The sequence below is a fragment of the Drosophila pseudoobscura genome, chromosome X (genome assembly GCF_009870125.1).
Source record: "Drosophila pseudoobscura strain MV-25-SWS-2005 chromosome X, UCI_Dpse_MV25, whole genome shotgun sequence".
Taxonomy (NCBI): domain Eukaryota; kingdom Metazoa; phylum Arthropoda; class Insecta; order Diptera; family Drosophilidae; genus Drosophila; species Drosophila pseudoobscura.
The window spans coordinates 66,168,641-66,183,366 of NC_046683.1; the positions used below are offsets into that span (position 1 = coordinate 66,168,641).

The following is a 14,726-nucleotide window of genomic DNA, read 5'->3' on the forward strand; positions in this document are numbered from 1 at the left end:
GGGATCCGTTGAGCCGTTTATAAATAGTTTTCTTGGCAAGCTTTCAAAGGTCACCTCTCATGCTCTCATCATATATCATCGTCATGATCATCTCTGTGTACTCACCGATAGTCGTCGCCGAATTCCAAGAGACGACGGGCCGCATCCGAATCAAAGCCCTCGGAATAGTTCTCCGAGTTGTATTTCTCTTGATAGTTGTCCCAGGCGGTCTCCGAGATGCTGCTGTGATGATCTTCGGTGCTGAGTTCTGTTCGGGCGAGGAACGATATGGTAATTGTAATAATTGGGTGCGCTAAGTTTCGGCGAGATGTGATAGAGGGCATAAATCGCGGATGTGACAGATGTGATGGATGGATAGAAAAGGTGGATGGATACAGAGAGCGGTGGGGTGAATAGATGCACAATGAAAGCCCTGTAGCTCTCGCTGTACATCCGATATATCGGATATCTTTGGGAATGGAATGTTTTCATTTCTATTTGGGCTTGGGGTGCATTGGCTGTACCTTTGGGCCTGGTCTTTACCGGCTTGGGTGCTTGTGTTAGAGAGAACAAAGATTGACAGATAGATAAAAGTGTGAACCTATTTCCTTCCTTCCCAAACGGAGGATCTGTTCCGTAGTCTGTTCTTACCTGCTTGCTGTTCATCCTCGTTCATGTAGTTGGACAGGGCTGCCAGTGCTCCGAGCCTCGTGTCGGTGGCCATTAGGCCGGCGGTGGTGAAGGAGCCCACGCGGAACTTCGGCAACATCAGATGTGACTCCGAGTCGCCTTCAGCCAGCAGAGTGGCCTCTGCTCTGGGACTCCCTGGAGCTCCCTTCTGGATGCTCAACAAAGCATTTGTGAACTCCTGCAGCTGCTGCGAGGACATGGACTCGCAGGACTTCATGAGGGTCTGGGTGAGATCCCCTCCTCCGGCCTCCGAGCCGGAGTCCGACTTCCTGCCTGCGGAGGCAGCCGAGATGCGCTTCTTGCGCGCCTTTCGGCGCCTCAAGGAGCCCTTGCTGTCGCTCTTGCGGGCCGCATTGCTGCCGGTGCCCGAAGAGGAGGCTGCCCGTGGCCGGGGGCCCGGGGAGAGCGAATCCAAGGCGCTCTCGCTGATCGAGTGGCTGGCCAGGCCCGGCGGGGAGTTCTGTCCCACCGCGACGATCGCTGTCGTCAGCTGGTGCCCGGCGGCGTCTGTCGTCAGCTGCGAAAGGCAGGACACGGACCAGGGGCGCTCTGACTTGCGGCGTGCCTGCGGACGCTTCACAATCTTGACGTTCAGGCTCTGGTTGCTGCTGCCGAAGCCCAGGGGTGTGACGGGCTGGCCAATGGGCTCTGCAGAGCCCCCGATCCTCTCCGTGGAGTTGCCGTACGAATTGGTGCTCGTCTGCATGCAGGTGGCTATGGAATCGGTGAAGCCCTCGGAGGTGTCCGATCCCCCGCCATTGAGGGCGACTCCCCCTGGCTGGGGCACGGAGTCCGTTTCGGATGCCTCGCCCGAGGCCTCGCAGTCATCGGGCTTGCATCCAGGCAGTAGTTCATGGGTGTGGCTGCGCGTCAGCAGCTGTGGTGTGGATGGTTGGTGCTCCAGCCACTCCTGGAAGGCGCAAAAGAGAGGGTGTACACATTAGATTCGGCTTGAGGACCATGGAGGCTCCACCGGGAACTCACCTCCACGCGCTGCTTGATTGGCGGCGGCATGTGGACCTCTCGTTTCTTGACCGTCGACGAGATTTTGATGATGGAATGTTTCTGCTTCGTTGGCGTCTTCAGAGCGGCCTCTTGAGCGTCGCGCACCAGATGCTCGGCTTCTAGCACAAGCTGCTTGATTGAATCATGCGAGACCTAAAGAGCGACACGGAGTTGTAGAGTTGTAGAGTTATAGTTATGGAGCTGGTAAAATCGGGTTTTCAGAGTTTTTCAGGGCTGTGGAGCTGTGGAGCGAGAGAGAGTGCTTCTAGAGGTCGGAAATTAACGACCGTGGCAAATCGCAGAGTCTTTGCCGCTTTGCCTGTTGATTCACTGAAGTCTTGAGGCTGACTAATATCGGAAAATGTAAGTATAGCGATGGCCCGACAGAGGGAGAGTGAATGAGTGTAAGAAAGAGGAAGTGTGGAAGTGCAGTGGAAGCGAGAGAGAGAGAGAGTGCACAGGCTAGAGAGGGAGAGGCAGAGCCTACGCCTTATCAGGGTGGGAGGCATTCTCTTATCGTGCAAAACCATTCACTCATTCTCCCTTATCGCAGTTTGTCACCCATTTATAGTGCACTTCAACGTCATTACTGTGGAGTGGCTTTCAATGGAGAGTGGAGCGGGTAGAGTGGAGTAGGGGGAGTCCCAAGTGGAGACTTGAATTCGCAATTTATACAGACACTTCTTATCTCCCTCTAGTTCTGTTTATTCCTATGGCCGCCTCGTTTTTTCTCTGTTTTTGTGGGTGGCTCACTCATCAATCAAGTGAGTGGGTCGTGGGCTCCGTTCTCATTCCTTTCCAGGAAAAGAAATGTCTATTGTATGGCATTTGCATGGAGAAATGTGTGCGTGGGAAAGGCGGAAGCACAATAGAAGGCAGGAAAATAAATGTTCAAGTGGAGAAATAGGGGACAAATATCAAGGATTACTTTTGAATAGTAATGGTGCACAATTCTATCCTCAAGATGGTCTCTAGCTTTAGCTCCCCTCCCCCTTTCCGCTCTATACAAGTACTGCATCGTTCCTTATGGGGAAATCATTCGTTCGGGAACCCCCAAAAAGTAAACCAAACGATAATTTGACTGAATCAGAGCTCGGTTCTGCTCGGCTTTCCTCGCACTTTGCTTACCAAAATCGGAATTCGAAACATGTACCCACTCGTAGTACTCGTAGTTCTCCCCGTAGGTTTTCCGAATAGAAATCCAATCAACCATGGCTAATTGTTCCATTCGGCTTACGAAAATGTTGTAGTTTTTCACTTTGGTTTTTTTTGCTTGGGGCAATTGAAGAATTTCAAGGTTTGAGTGCCCCCAAAACAGATGTTGAGGGCTCTGTTTTTTGTGTGTTTCTGTTTATATGTTTGTATCTGTATCTCTATCTGATGTATCTTTATCACTCACTCACTCACTGAAGTTGAAACACTGTCTACACTTGGGCTTACTGTTGATCTTGGGCTTAATTTAATTAACAACTTCCTGCGGCAACGAGCGGCACGCGAAAGAGCGCTGATGCCCGCCGATCGAAGGAGGCAAGTTTGGCAGCGACTGGCCACTAGCCACTGGCCACTGAGTGGAGCTCTGTGGCAAACGGAAACAATTTTCTAATGCGAATGCACGAATGCCCCGCTAGTGAAAACGCCGTCGTTTACGGTTCACAGTTACTCGGCGCTGGCGGGGAGGAAAAGCGACGCGGCGATTGGGCGTCTGCGATAAATAATTAAAGGCAATTATTAATGCGAGTCTGTGGCATGAATGCCACCAATTAAGGCCCAAAACTGGAAAGCATGGCAGCATCTATGTATCTCTGGTACTCTGGTACTGCAGGGTACTCCTGGCAGTGCGGTATCGCTGGCTCCACGGTGGAGCCTTGACAGTTGTCGACTGGTCGGTGGATCGCTGGATCGCTTTACGCACAGACGCACAGCACAGCACTCTTTCTCTGTTTCTTTTTGGCAAATCTAATCGCGTTAATTATTTGAAATCGAGGCCAGGCCACTCTGAATTATTTACAGTTGCACAAGCACTGGGGTTATCTAGCGGGAGTGGATTTTCGCTCGTTTTTGTTTTTGTTTTGTTTTAATGCAAATCTACACTTTTTCTACTGTGTTTTTTTTATTGCTTTCCATTGTTGGTTTTTGTTTAGCAATTGTTTGTTGTTTGGTTGGTTTTCATCTGCGACTACGACTGCGACTACGACTACGAATAGTATCTGGATCTGGGAGAGTCGTCCGCTAACCGTTTCGTCTGCCGTCCGTTGGCTCCAACGTTGCGAATCGCACTGACGCGAGCGGGCGAGCGAGCGAGAGAGAGGCTATTGCTCTGCCTTGTGGCTGTGGAATGGGGGAGGGCGGGACAGACGGACGGGCTACTGCACTCACACTCCGACACTCCAGCCCCAGCCCCAGCCCCATCACCGGCCCCAACACCGGCCCATGCGCCATGTTCAGGCACAGTTAAAACGAATTAAAATAAACTGTCGAACCGAAATGCGTTTGATAATAGCCCCGAGAGGGTGTGAGTGGGGCAGCCGGGGGCAGTGGGGGCGGGTGTGCAGCGGGGGAACAAGCGACAGCTAGATAAGATAATGGCAGCGCAAAAAATCAATGTGAAATCGGTTAAATCTTTGAGAGAGCAACTGCCATTAAGAGTGACACGAGCGGAGGAGCCTATGGGCGCTCTCCTTCAACTATCCCTAGTATCTCCCACTCTCCCTCTGTCCCCCTCTACCGCGACAGTAAAAACGTTTATATCTCTCTACAATAATCGCTCATTGTCTATTATATCTCTTTTCATTTCTTTTTATTTCTTTATGTTTTGATTTTTTATTTGCCGAAAAACACAAATCATTTGTGTCCATCGATAAGATAATTGAATTTTTCGCGCTTGATTTCCAACGTCATTGCTCTGCGGCATGGCCTTTCCTTATCTGGGAGATCTCTTTTGGGAGAAGGTGACTTGATATATGTATTACGCGTGATTTCCACTGGAGTTCAGGTTCATGTTCAGGTTTTGGGTTTTGGGTTTTTGGTTTCGGTTGAAATTTGTCAAAATTAATCAAAGCTGCACAAAATTTCACTCTCAATAAATCAACGACGCACTGCACTGCACTGCACTGCGTAGACACATGCGTAGCAGTCGTGCCCCGTGCTCCGTGCTCCGTGCCCCCTTCCTGCCACACTGAGTGCCCTCCGGCTGGAGCGTAGAGAAAATTGCGTGCATCGGCGGGCGACAAATGCAAATGCAAATGCCCAAGCCTATGCGCAACATGTTGTGGTTGGGGTTCGGAATGGAAAGTGAGAGTAGTGTCCAGTGTCCAGTGTCAAACACGTTGGACGACAGACATTGATGGGCAGCAAGCGGCAGCGACAAATGATCGATGGAAGGCAAGAGGGGGACTACCAAGAGAGGAAGAGATACAGAGAGACAGACACCCACACTCTGCTGTGCTCCACTGAGCCATAGATCGCATTACCCCGAAAAGATGCGATGCGATGAGATGATCGCTTACACTCCATTAAATGGCAAGCACGTTGTCAGCGCCTGCCAGGGACATGCTCGTGCATGTTTTACCAGCGAATTTACACGAAAAATGTTGACCACAAAAGGAGATTAGAGAAATTTGAGACTCGAACGCACACACACACACACGCACACCGGGCTATAGCGGACCACCAGCATCGATAGGCCAATGTTCGATGAAGCGATGGATCGATCGGACTCCAAGGGAAACCGAAACTGAAACCGAAACTAAGAAGCCGCCTGGGAGATCAAAAGTAGAAATTATATTAGATCCCATCTGGAGAGCACTCCAGCCCCCCCACCCCCCAAGCCATAGAGAAAGCCATAAAGCCTCTTAGAGTCCAAGAGTCCAAGAAAAGGAAGCTCCACTTCCTTCCTCTTTGCGAGAGAGAGAGAGAGAGAGATACTCACTTTGACTGGAGAGGAGAGCATCATGGAGGCCGACATGGTGGCATTGCTGCTGCTGGCCTGCGACTTTGATGATTTCGCAGACTTTGCTGGGGATCGTGGAGGCAAATGCCGATTGCCATTGGTGCCACACGCTGTTGCTCCCGCTGCTGCCTCGCTGGGCCACACGCTGATGTTGCAAATGTCCGCACGGCTATAGAAATGCTGCTGGTGGCAGAGCGAGTGAGAGAGAGAGGAGAGAGCAGTGAGGAAAATGTAATGTTAAATCATGACTCTATCCAAAAGATTGACAGTTTCCTCGCGAATTTCCCTAGTATAAATCCCTGTCTACCCGTACCCGTACTGTCCCTTTCAATTGTTTCGTTTCATTTGGTTTGAATGAAGAAATAAATCACACGTTTCCCAAGTAATTTTGTACGAGAGTACGCGAGTACTTTCCCATTTTTGACGTGCTCAACTCAATTTCAATTTCCCGAGCCTCCGAAATGAACGTTTTTCCTGGACCACGACATGGCATGTCGGTAGTCATCGATCGAAGGCAGGTCGGTCTCCCAGTCTCCCAATCTCCCAGTCTCCCAGTCGTTCCTCGTTCCCATTTCGAATGGCAGGAGTCGGTGCATGATTCGCTTTCATTAACCCAACTGCTTAATCATTCGCCGGGGTTTACCATTTATTGAAAATGCTATACATACGATACGACCCCTTTTGTAAGAGCTTTACTCAAAAGCCTCCTTCCTCGCCCTCCATGCATTCTGCAAACAAAACCAAAACTCTTTTATTGACACAAGTCACAGGCACAGGCACGGACACGGACACAGACTCAGACACAGAGGCACAGACCCGAAGCCAGAGACAGACATGGCCAAAAGAGAGACAGTCAGACGGACAGACAGACACTTGACTGACTGTGGGAACCGGCTCTGGTCTCTAGGATCGAATTCGATTTGTATTGGTCTATAAATGGCAGCCAGAGATCGCTGGACAGTGGGAGATTAAACTGGGAGCCATGGAGGGTTCTCCCAGAATTGAGCAAAAAAGGGTTCACGGAACACTTTGAATAGAAGATGATTCCTGTTCTCTAAACAGATCTGTTTGTACTTCTCGTAATAAGGTGCCAATGGCTGATATTTCCTTGGATTTTCCTTTCTCTCAGATCCCTAGTGTCACACCAAACACATGAACTTATTCCCCAAGATAATTCCTCATTAGATTCTCTCCTACTTGGAGTTCTAGTTGGTTCCATGCTTCACTGGTCATAAATATACTTCAAGCAGAGCTCTCTCTCTCGTTTAGCTTGGCTTCCACTCTCATAGATCCATCATTAATGGCTGATTTCCTTGCTTTCTATTCCTTGTTCTACCCCCTAGAAGAGTCCCATCATACAGACCTCTGATGAACAATCTTTCAACCCAATTCCATAAAGTATTGTAGTATATCTCTTCGTATCACTCACCTGCTGGGCAGATTTGGTGGCATTTCCATTTGCCATATCAGCGGTTGTCTCATCAACGCCCCCCATTTTCCGATGGTGCTCCACCTCTGCTCCTCGGGATCCATCTGCATCTGCATCTGCATCTGCGGCATCGTGTGTTGCCCCCTCCTCGTTGTTGTTGTTGGCTGAATCCAAGTGTTTGTGGCTGTAGCAATTGTTGTTGCTAATGATGTGTCTGTCGCTGGATTGGAACTCCATCTGCATCTGCAACTTCTGCTGGTGCTGCTGCTGCTGATGCTGCATGACCAGGTCCATGGGGCGCTGCATCTGAGTGACTCGCGAGGTGGCCGAGGTCTCTGTGTGTCTGCCGTTCGAGTTGGACGAGGAGCAGGCGCTGCTGCTGTCGTAGTTGCTGCTTGTTGCCGCTGTTGTTGTGGCAACAACTGTGGCAGATGCTGCTGTTGCTGCTGATGTTGTTGATGCCGCTGTGGTTGTCGTAGAAACCAAAGCCTCCTTGTTCTCCTTATCAGAGTCGTCGCTGGGCAATGCTGTTCCCCCCGAAGAAGTTGTTGAAGAAACGGCCGTCGACTGCAGACCATCCGCAATCGTTGTGCCAGTGGCTTCCAAAGCTGTTCCAGTGGCCGCAGTGCCAGTGGCAGTGGCAGTGGCAGTTGCAGTGTAGTGCCAACCCTCGTCGTCGTCATCCGATGAGGCATCAGCCGATTTCAGTATCTATATATTTGTGTGCAACATCCAGAGAGAGAGAGAGAGAGAGAGAGAGGAGCCGTGTGGCAAAGGGAAACGGAATGAAACATTAAAATCAGTGGAAAACCAAAAGAAAAACCCAACAGATGAAGATGAAGTGGTAGAAAATGAAGTTTAATTAGCGTTACTTGCGCAAAATGGCAAATTGTACGAGAGACAGAGGCAGAGGCACAGGCACACTTGCAACTGGCAACTTGCAACTTGCAACGTGCTGCTGCACATGAGCTTTGAATCAGCATCTCGCCGCAAAGACATGTAGAGGACTTGGGGCAACGCCTCTTCTCCGTCTCTCTGTGACTTTGTCTTTGCTGGCAATTTATTTCCATTTGGGATGGTGACGACCCCAGAAGTCAGTCTGTTGTTGGCTGTGGGGGCTGGTGTGGGGGACAATGTGGGAGATAGATGGAGGAAAGGACTGTGGACAGAAGTCACAGAACAGACAGATGAACAAACAAATTACGCCTGAACGCTGAAGATTGTGGAGAGAAGGAGAGTAGGAGAGTGGGAGAGAGGGAGAGAGATATCCCGAAGTTGGAACAGACCTTAAGCGCAAGATCTCATCTTCAAGAAGATTTCCGACTTGTTTTTACTTGATCATGAGAGATCTTTTGGGGAGTTTCGAAGAGAACAATCGGAAATGAAATCATCTGTCTTTCAGTTTAAGGCTTTCCAAAGGCCCTTTCTTTGAAGAATGAAAAGAACTGGGATATTGAAATCAAGCTTAGATAAATCTACGAGTATTTTATGTTTCCGCAAGAAAGATCTTCAAGCTTCCTAATGTAGATGGTTTTTAGCGGTGCCAGAACCATCTATGGACTGAACAGGTCTTCAAAAAGCCATCGCTCTCAATTCTATAATAAATAATAGATTTTTGTTTCTCTTTTCTAAAAGAAACACATGGCTCTCTTTTTTTTAAATGAACTTTTTTTTTGTTGTTGGTTAGATGATTAATGGTTCGAGCGATGTTGGTTTTAGTTGAAAATGAAGACTACCGTAAGATGGAACATCAATATTTCAAGAGAATTTAGTTAGGCATGCCAAAAATACATTAAAAGTACGTATAGTATATAGAAGTTAGTTGGATAGATCGTTCTGTTTAGTTACTTATGGTACAGGGAGGCATGCTAATTAGTGGGCTACAGCCTGTGGAGGACGAGGGACGATGGGGGCGGGCACTCCACTCCATGGATGTGGATGTGGATGGAGACAGACGTGACGGAACACCTTTGCCTGTGATGATGATCAGATGATGACCCGTAACCGACACACACACGCAAGAAAAGAAAAAAAAACTAAGCTCGAAGACTGACACCCAGAGAGGGAGAGAGAGAGAAGAGACCCAGAGATTGTGGGGTTTCACTTACGTCGCCTCCAACTCCAACTCCGACGCCAACTCCAACTCCAATCTGGGGATCATCTTCGCTGGGCAGATCGCTGCATTCCGCTGCCGCCGACTGCTCGTTGTCCGTGTCCAAATGCTTGAAGTAGAAGATGGCGCAGTTCTTCGACTTGCGGTTCGACCTATTGAACTTTGATGTGTCATTATGCCGATGGGTCGTCTTCCGCAGACCCAGCGGCGATTTGTTCAGCTCGTTCAGGCCATGTCCATGGCCCATGGCGTGCCCGTGACTGTGCCCCAGCCCGTGGCCGTGCCCGTGCCCGTGACTGGTGTTGCCGTGCGAATTGGGCGTGATCACGGCCACGGCAATGCTCTTGCCCCCAGCCGACTTGCTGTTGCCGCCACTCGATATCTGTATGGGCAGCATTTTGTTGCCCAAACTGTGACGCTGCTGCAGCATGGCCGAGTGGCTGCTGCTGCTGCTAATGCCGTTCCCGTTCCCGTGCCCGTTCCCGTTCTGTGACATTTCCACGATCTGTGTGGCAATCAAGGGTGGCGCCCGGCGGCTGTTGCATAGGCCCACGCCGCGGCGGCTCAGCTGTTGCACCTGCTCGAGGTCGCTGCTCTCGGAGTCTGCCTCAAAGTCGGTCAATGTGGCTGCCCCCTTGGTGTGGGCGGTGTGGGGATGGTTGAGGGGATGCGGATGGCGGCGTTTTCCAATCAAAAAATCCACCACATCGGCTCCCAAATTTGCGTCTTCTTCGTCGTCTTCCTCCTCTAGCTCCTCGTCGGCCTCATCGCCGGGCTACAGACAACAACAAGAGAGCGATAGGGGGGGGAGGTTGTTAGATTCAGAGGGGCAGATGCAACACACAGGGAGGGAAGGGATTGGTATATATGGGATATATGCGATATGGCAGAGCTCTGCCTCTAGAGTGCTGCCAACTTGGATTCGTTTTTGTTTTTCTTTGGTTTGGAAAGATCAGAAAGATCTTCTCAGATCATTTGTTAAGTATTCTTTGCTGCCTTTTTTGGTGGCGGATAACTGTCCGCCGTTTTTGGGCTCGGGGATCGGGTTTTGGGGTTCTGGGGCTTTGGGCTTTTGGGTTAGGTTCATGGCATTCGAAGTAACAAAAGTTGACAATACTGTAGAAGGAGGAGGCATGCAACAACTACTCGTACGAGTACGAGTACTCGTACGTACAACAAGAAACACAAACAACTACATGCATTCAGCATACAGCATAACGATATGCAAATCCTCGAGGAGGAGGAGGGAGGAGGGGTCCGGGGGACATCGCTTACCTTTTGGGATGCAAGACAATCGCGTGGCTGATCCTGAGAGATGTGCGACGACTGTACGACGATTTCCGTGGCCGCAACCACGTGGCACCGCTGCAGTATCAGCTCCGGCAGGGAGTTCTCCAGAAACTCACTCTCCAGGTCCTGGTCCTGTTCGTGCTCCAAGTCTAGATCGGAATTGACCTCGTTCAGATCGTCTTCGGTGGCGGCATCGCCCTCGCCCTCGTAGCCAAATGAATCGTCTTCGGTGTCGTCCTCGTCCACGTCCTCGTCGTCGTCGTCGTCGTCCAAACCATTCTGCAACAAAATATCAAGATAATGAATGGGTTTTCCTTAGATTGTTGAGTGGGCTTAAAGGCTGTAAGGCTAAAGCAGTCCAATAAAGTTGTATGCACAAATATGAAGTTTCGCCACTTTTAATTGGCCAAAAACTCTCCACTCCACACTCCACACTCCACACTCTACACTCTGATCTGATCTTCATCTTTCATCTTTCTCTGGGAAACTGGGAAAAGACTCTACGGGTGCTGGACAGTCGTCTCCTTCCCACAGGTTTGAGCTGTTTGGCGCTGTTTTCCTGTTTTCCATCACGTAACCATTCGCTGACTGAGCTTCCTCTTCCATATGTTGACTAAAATTATAATTGCTTTCAATTGTCGACACACGAAAGAGTCTTGGACTTGGACTGGGGATTTCGGATTGGATCAGCGGGTGGACAGGACAGGCCAGGCCACCAAACACTTGGTGCTGTCTCCTGTCTGCTGTCTGCCTCCAGACAGATTGTGGGATAAGCAGGCGGACAACAGGCGGCAAATGTGTTATAGATACTCTTTCTAGGGTTGTATTTCCTTGGTGGATCCATTGGGAGTGCGTTAAATCTTTGAAAGTCAAGATATAACCACTTTCTAAAGTCGTCCAGCAGCGCCCATCGGTCGGTTGCCTGGGATAGAGCATTTCGTGGACATTCGTTATCCCTCTTTCGCTGTTTCGCTTTTCTTTTTATGTACACACCCACTCGTGATGTGGCACCGCGAGATGGAGACGTCTGAAGAGGCCTTGATGGTAAATATTTGAAAAATGCTTGTGTTTCTTTCGCTTTTTACAAGAGAAATAGTCTGCCAACCCCCCAATCCCCCCCCGTCCGCTAACCTCGAATGACCTTGCTCTATCCGCATTAGCATTACCTCATGGCACAGCATTCGCATCGCCATCTCCATCGCCATCGCCATCGCCATCGCCATGTTACACACTGTAAAACCACTGGTCTCAACACTCTATTAAAATTTAAATACGAAATTCCACAATTAACCCCAGCAAAGACCTCCCCATAACCCTCCCCAGCCTCCTCCTCCTCCGATCTAGCCCCCCCTCGAAAATGATCTGTGCAATCAGCTGTGGAATGGTATGGCCTGGTACTGGTACTGGGGACTGGGGAATGGCTTTTATAGCCATCAGATGGTCTTTTGGCCAAACAATTTAATGTTTTTGTTCGCCGTTTCAGTTTTTACTTTTTTGGATTTGCGTCATTTTGGTGTAGCTTTTCGGGGTGGGAAATGTTTCTGAGAAATGTTCCACTTGAAGAAGGCTGTTTCGTCGAAGGTCAGCCATCAGGCAACGCAGACAGACAGACACACAGACACACACACAGACAGGCAGATTATGTACCTAATTGTCCAGATGATTTATGGCCAATTGCTGCTGCTCCTCCTGCTCCTCCTTCCCCACTTTGTGCTGTGGCGCCTCTTCGTTTGCTTTTTGTTTGTTTTTGTTTATGGGCAAAAGGCAACAACCGTTTAGTGCCAACAAAAGAGGTGAAATGTAGACCAAATAAACAAAGATCCCCCTTTGGAGAATGATGAAGATGGGATAAACAATGGACTACGCGAAAAACAATCTATGGATTAATCGGTAAACTCAATCAGTTAAAGGGCCTAGAAATCGCCCATAAAAAAGATAGGAAAACTATGGAATCTTGGGAATCTTTTTGTGTATCTTTTGACGGGATAAGCCTGGCGGAAAGTGGGGGATTCCCTCAGATATTGAATGCAGATTCCCGAATCGATGGCACTCCCTAAAGAAACATCTTTCTTGATCTCAAGCTGATGATATTTCCATCAACAACTAATGGTATCCCCAACCAATCGAATATCTGATCAGTAATCGGTAATCTGATCGCCTCCCACCCCAATTTTGATCATCAACTTGTTGCTGGACTTTCTCTAAATTATCATATCACCCGCATTTGTGTGATGCAATCTTTGATCTCCCGAAACATCTCTAATTTGTTTCTCTCTCTCTCTCACTCTGTCACGCTTTCATCTCAATCGAAATCTACATCCAATTTGGTACAACTTCAATCTCAATCTCAATAAAGTACAAATTAAGCGGAAAAACTCCGTTGACAAACGGTACACGGATGAGAGCTCAACAAGAGATTAGTTGGGAGACCCTGAAACTCCGAAACGATCGACTACCCACAGTGGTGTTTTGGGTTTACCACAAATTTATGTTCTTTTTATGTAAAGATCAGAGAGGGGAGCAGAACGAGAGTGGCGGGGGCACGAATGGAGTAGAACTCGAATCTCTAGGAGGCTGGGAGGCTGGAAGGGAGGGGCCTCAACCTCGAGAAGATCATCAAAAGATGAAGGTAACGCCTTCCACTTCCATTTCCATTTCGGTTGAAGAGGGTTCCCACTCCCTCTCTCTCTCTCTCTCTCTCTCTTCCTTCTTTGCTAGATTCTGCTTTTAGTTGGAAATTAAGTTCAGGGGAACTCCTCCTCACTCTCTATAACGTATGGAGGCTAGACCCCAAGGCACGTCCCTCGTGTGCCCCTGTGAACGTGTCGTCGCAGTCGTTCCACGGGGCCATCGCTTAGCACCTCATTTAGGGGCCTCGAAAGGTGGTTTCTCTCCTGGAACTCTGTCATTCAGAGGTTGCCCGGAGATCTGGATCTCTATCGCTCTCGAGACACGCAATTTCTGCTGCTCTGTCACAATTTTCATGTCATTGCCAGCGAGCGAGCGAGCGAGCGATAAACCAGAGCGATAACAATCGATACGTTTTGTGAGGCTGGGGAGGGGGGCGTTGGGAAAACTGTGGGAAAATCCACAACAATTGCTACTGTTTTTTCTGTGTTTCTCCTCATTGTGTACCGTGTGCTACCATTTTCATTTCCATTTCCATTTCATATGGAAATTATGCATTTCTCACACACGCCAGCGATTAATTATCGCTAAACGGCTTCGTGTCATCGATTGGTCGCAGGTACAGTCTTCATTAGCATACGACTCTATAATTATCATGCCATAAAAACGTGAGTTGCATTCGCTGCATATGCATTTATTTTCCATTTATGGGGGATACTAAAAATTAATGTTTTGTTACTAAATGAAGCCTCTTTCGGGGTCCGAGGAGATGGAGATATCATGGATACCCGCACTATTCCATCGGCATCTCTGCTCTTCCTGCAAGCATTCATAATTTCCCCCAACAATTACTTAATTCGCCAGCAAACATTCAATGAATTTTGACAGCAAAAAAGACTCTACAAAACTCTCCGATGGCGCGACAAAAATTGCAGACACCAGCAACACAGAGGAGCGTTGACAACCCGCACACAGGCAACAGGCAACAGGCAACAAGCAGGCAACAGGCAACATGCAGGCAACATGCAGCAACATGAACAATTTCCAAGTCATATGGAAAACGGGCAACATGCACCACAGTCCACAATCCCCACCCGCTGTAGCAGCGACAATATTATTACTTTCATTGTTGCTGCCGCAGCCGCTGCTGCAGCCGCTGCTTGGGGGAGAGCTGTTTGGGGCAGATATCTGGTGCTGGTGCTGGTGGTGGCTGCGCAAAACATTTCCTGGTACAGCCACAGAGCCGAGCCGAGCCGAGCCGTGCCACAACATTGGACAACGTCCCCGCAATTTAGCTCAACTATTACAAATCGCATTAGATGCTAAATTTAGCAAACAACAAAAACAAAAAAAAAAACAACGAAAAGCAGACAGAAAGAGAGGCTTCTCCGCGACGCTCCATTTGGTGCTGCGGCCGTGCCCCATGCCAGCATAATCTCTGTGCCTCTGTGCTGCAACATCTGCAACATCGACAGGCCGTCGGCCATAGTTTGCATATTTTCACTTTATGTCTGGGCTTTGGACTCTGGGCTCTGGCTCTCCTCGCTCGTTCTTGTTCTCCACAAAAGCCCCTCTTTGACCCTAATATGTTGACAGTGCAACATGTTGCCGGCAACACTCTTGGGGCAGTGTGGAGTGCAGTG

At 49.1% G+C, this 14,726-nt stretch overlaps 1 protein-coding gene across 7 annotated transcripts in view; it reads right to left on the reverse strand.

Annotated features, from left to right (window-relative positions):
- Positions 1 to 14,726, reverse strand: part of klar (klarsicht) — a 139,221-nt gene that overhangs the window by 11,126 nt on the left and 113,369 nt on the right. The window contains exons 7-14 of one of the 7 annotated variants that reach the window (XM_015186954.2): positions 10,441 to 10,734; positions 9,161 to 9,940; positions 7,053 to 7,763; positions 5,603 to 5,806; positions 1,654 to 1,827; positions 631 to 1,579; positions 504 to 533; positions 106 to 247 (exon numbers count right to left, since the gene is read on the reverse strand). In XM_015186954.2, the coding sequence (XP_015042440.2) occupies positions 106 to 247; positions 504 to 533; positions 631 to 1,579; positions 1,654 to 1,827; positions 5,603 to 5,806; positions 7,053 to 7,763; positions 9,161 to 9,940; positions 10,441 to 10,734 (3,284 nt within the window). Of the gene's footprint in view, positions 1 to 105; positions 248 to 503; positions 534 to 630; positions 1,580 to 1,653; positions 1,828 to 2,802; positions 3,713 to 5,602; positions 5,807 to 7,052; positions 7,764 to 9,160; positions 9,941 to 10,440; positions 10,735 to 14,726 lie in introns of those variants that run through there. The other 6 variants (XM_015186953.2, XM_015186951.2, XM_015186956.2 and 3 more) reach the window with 6 other exon arrangements.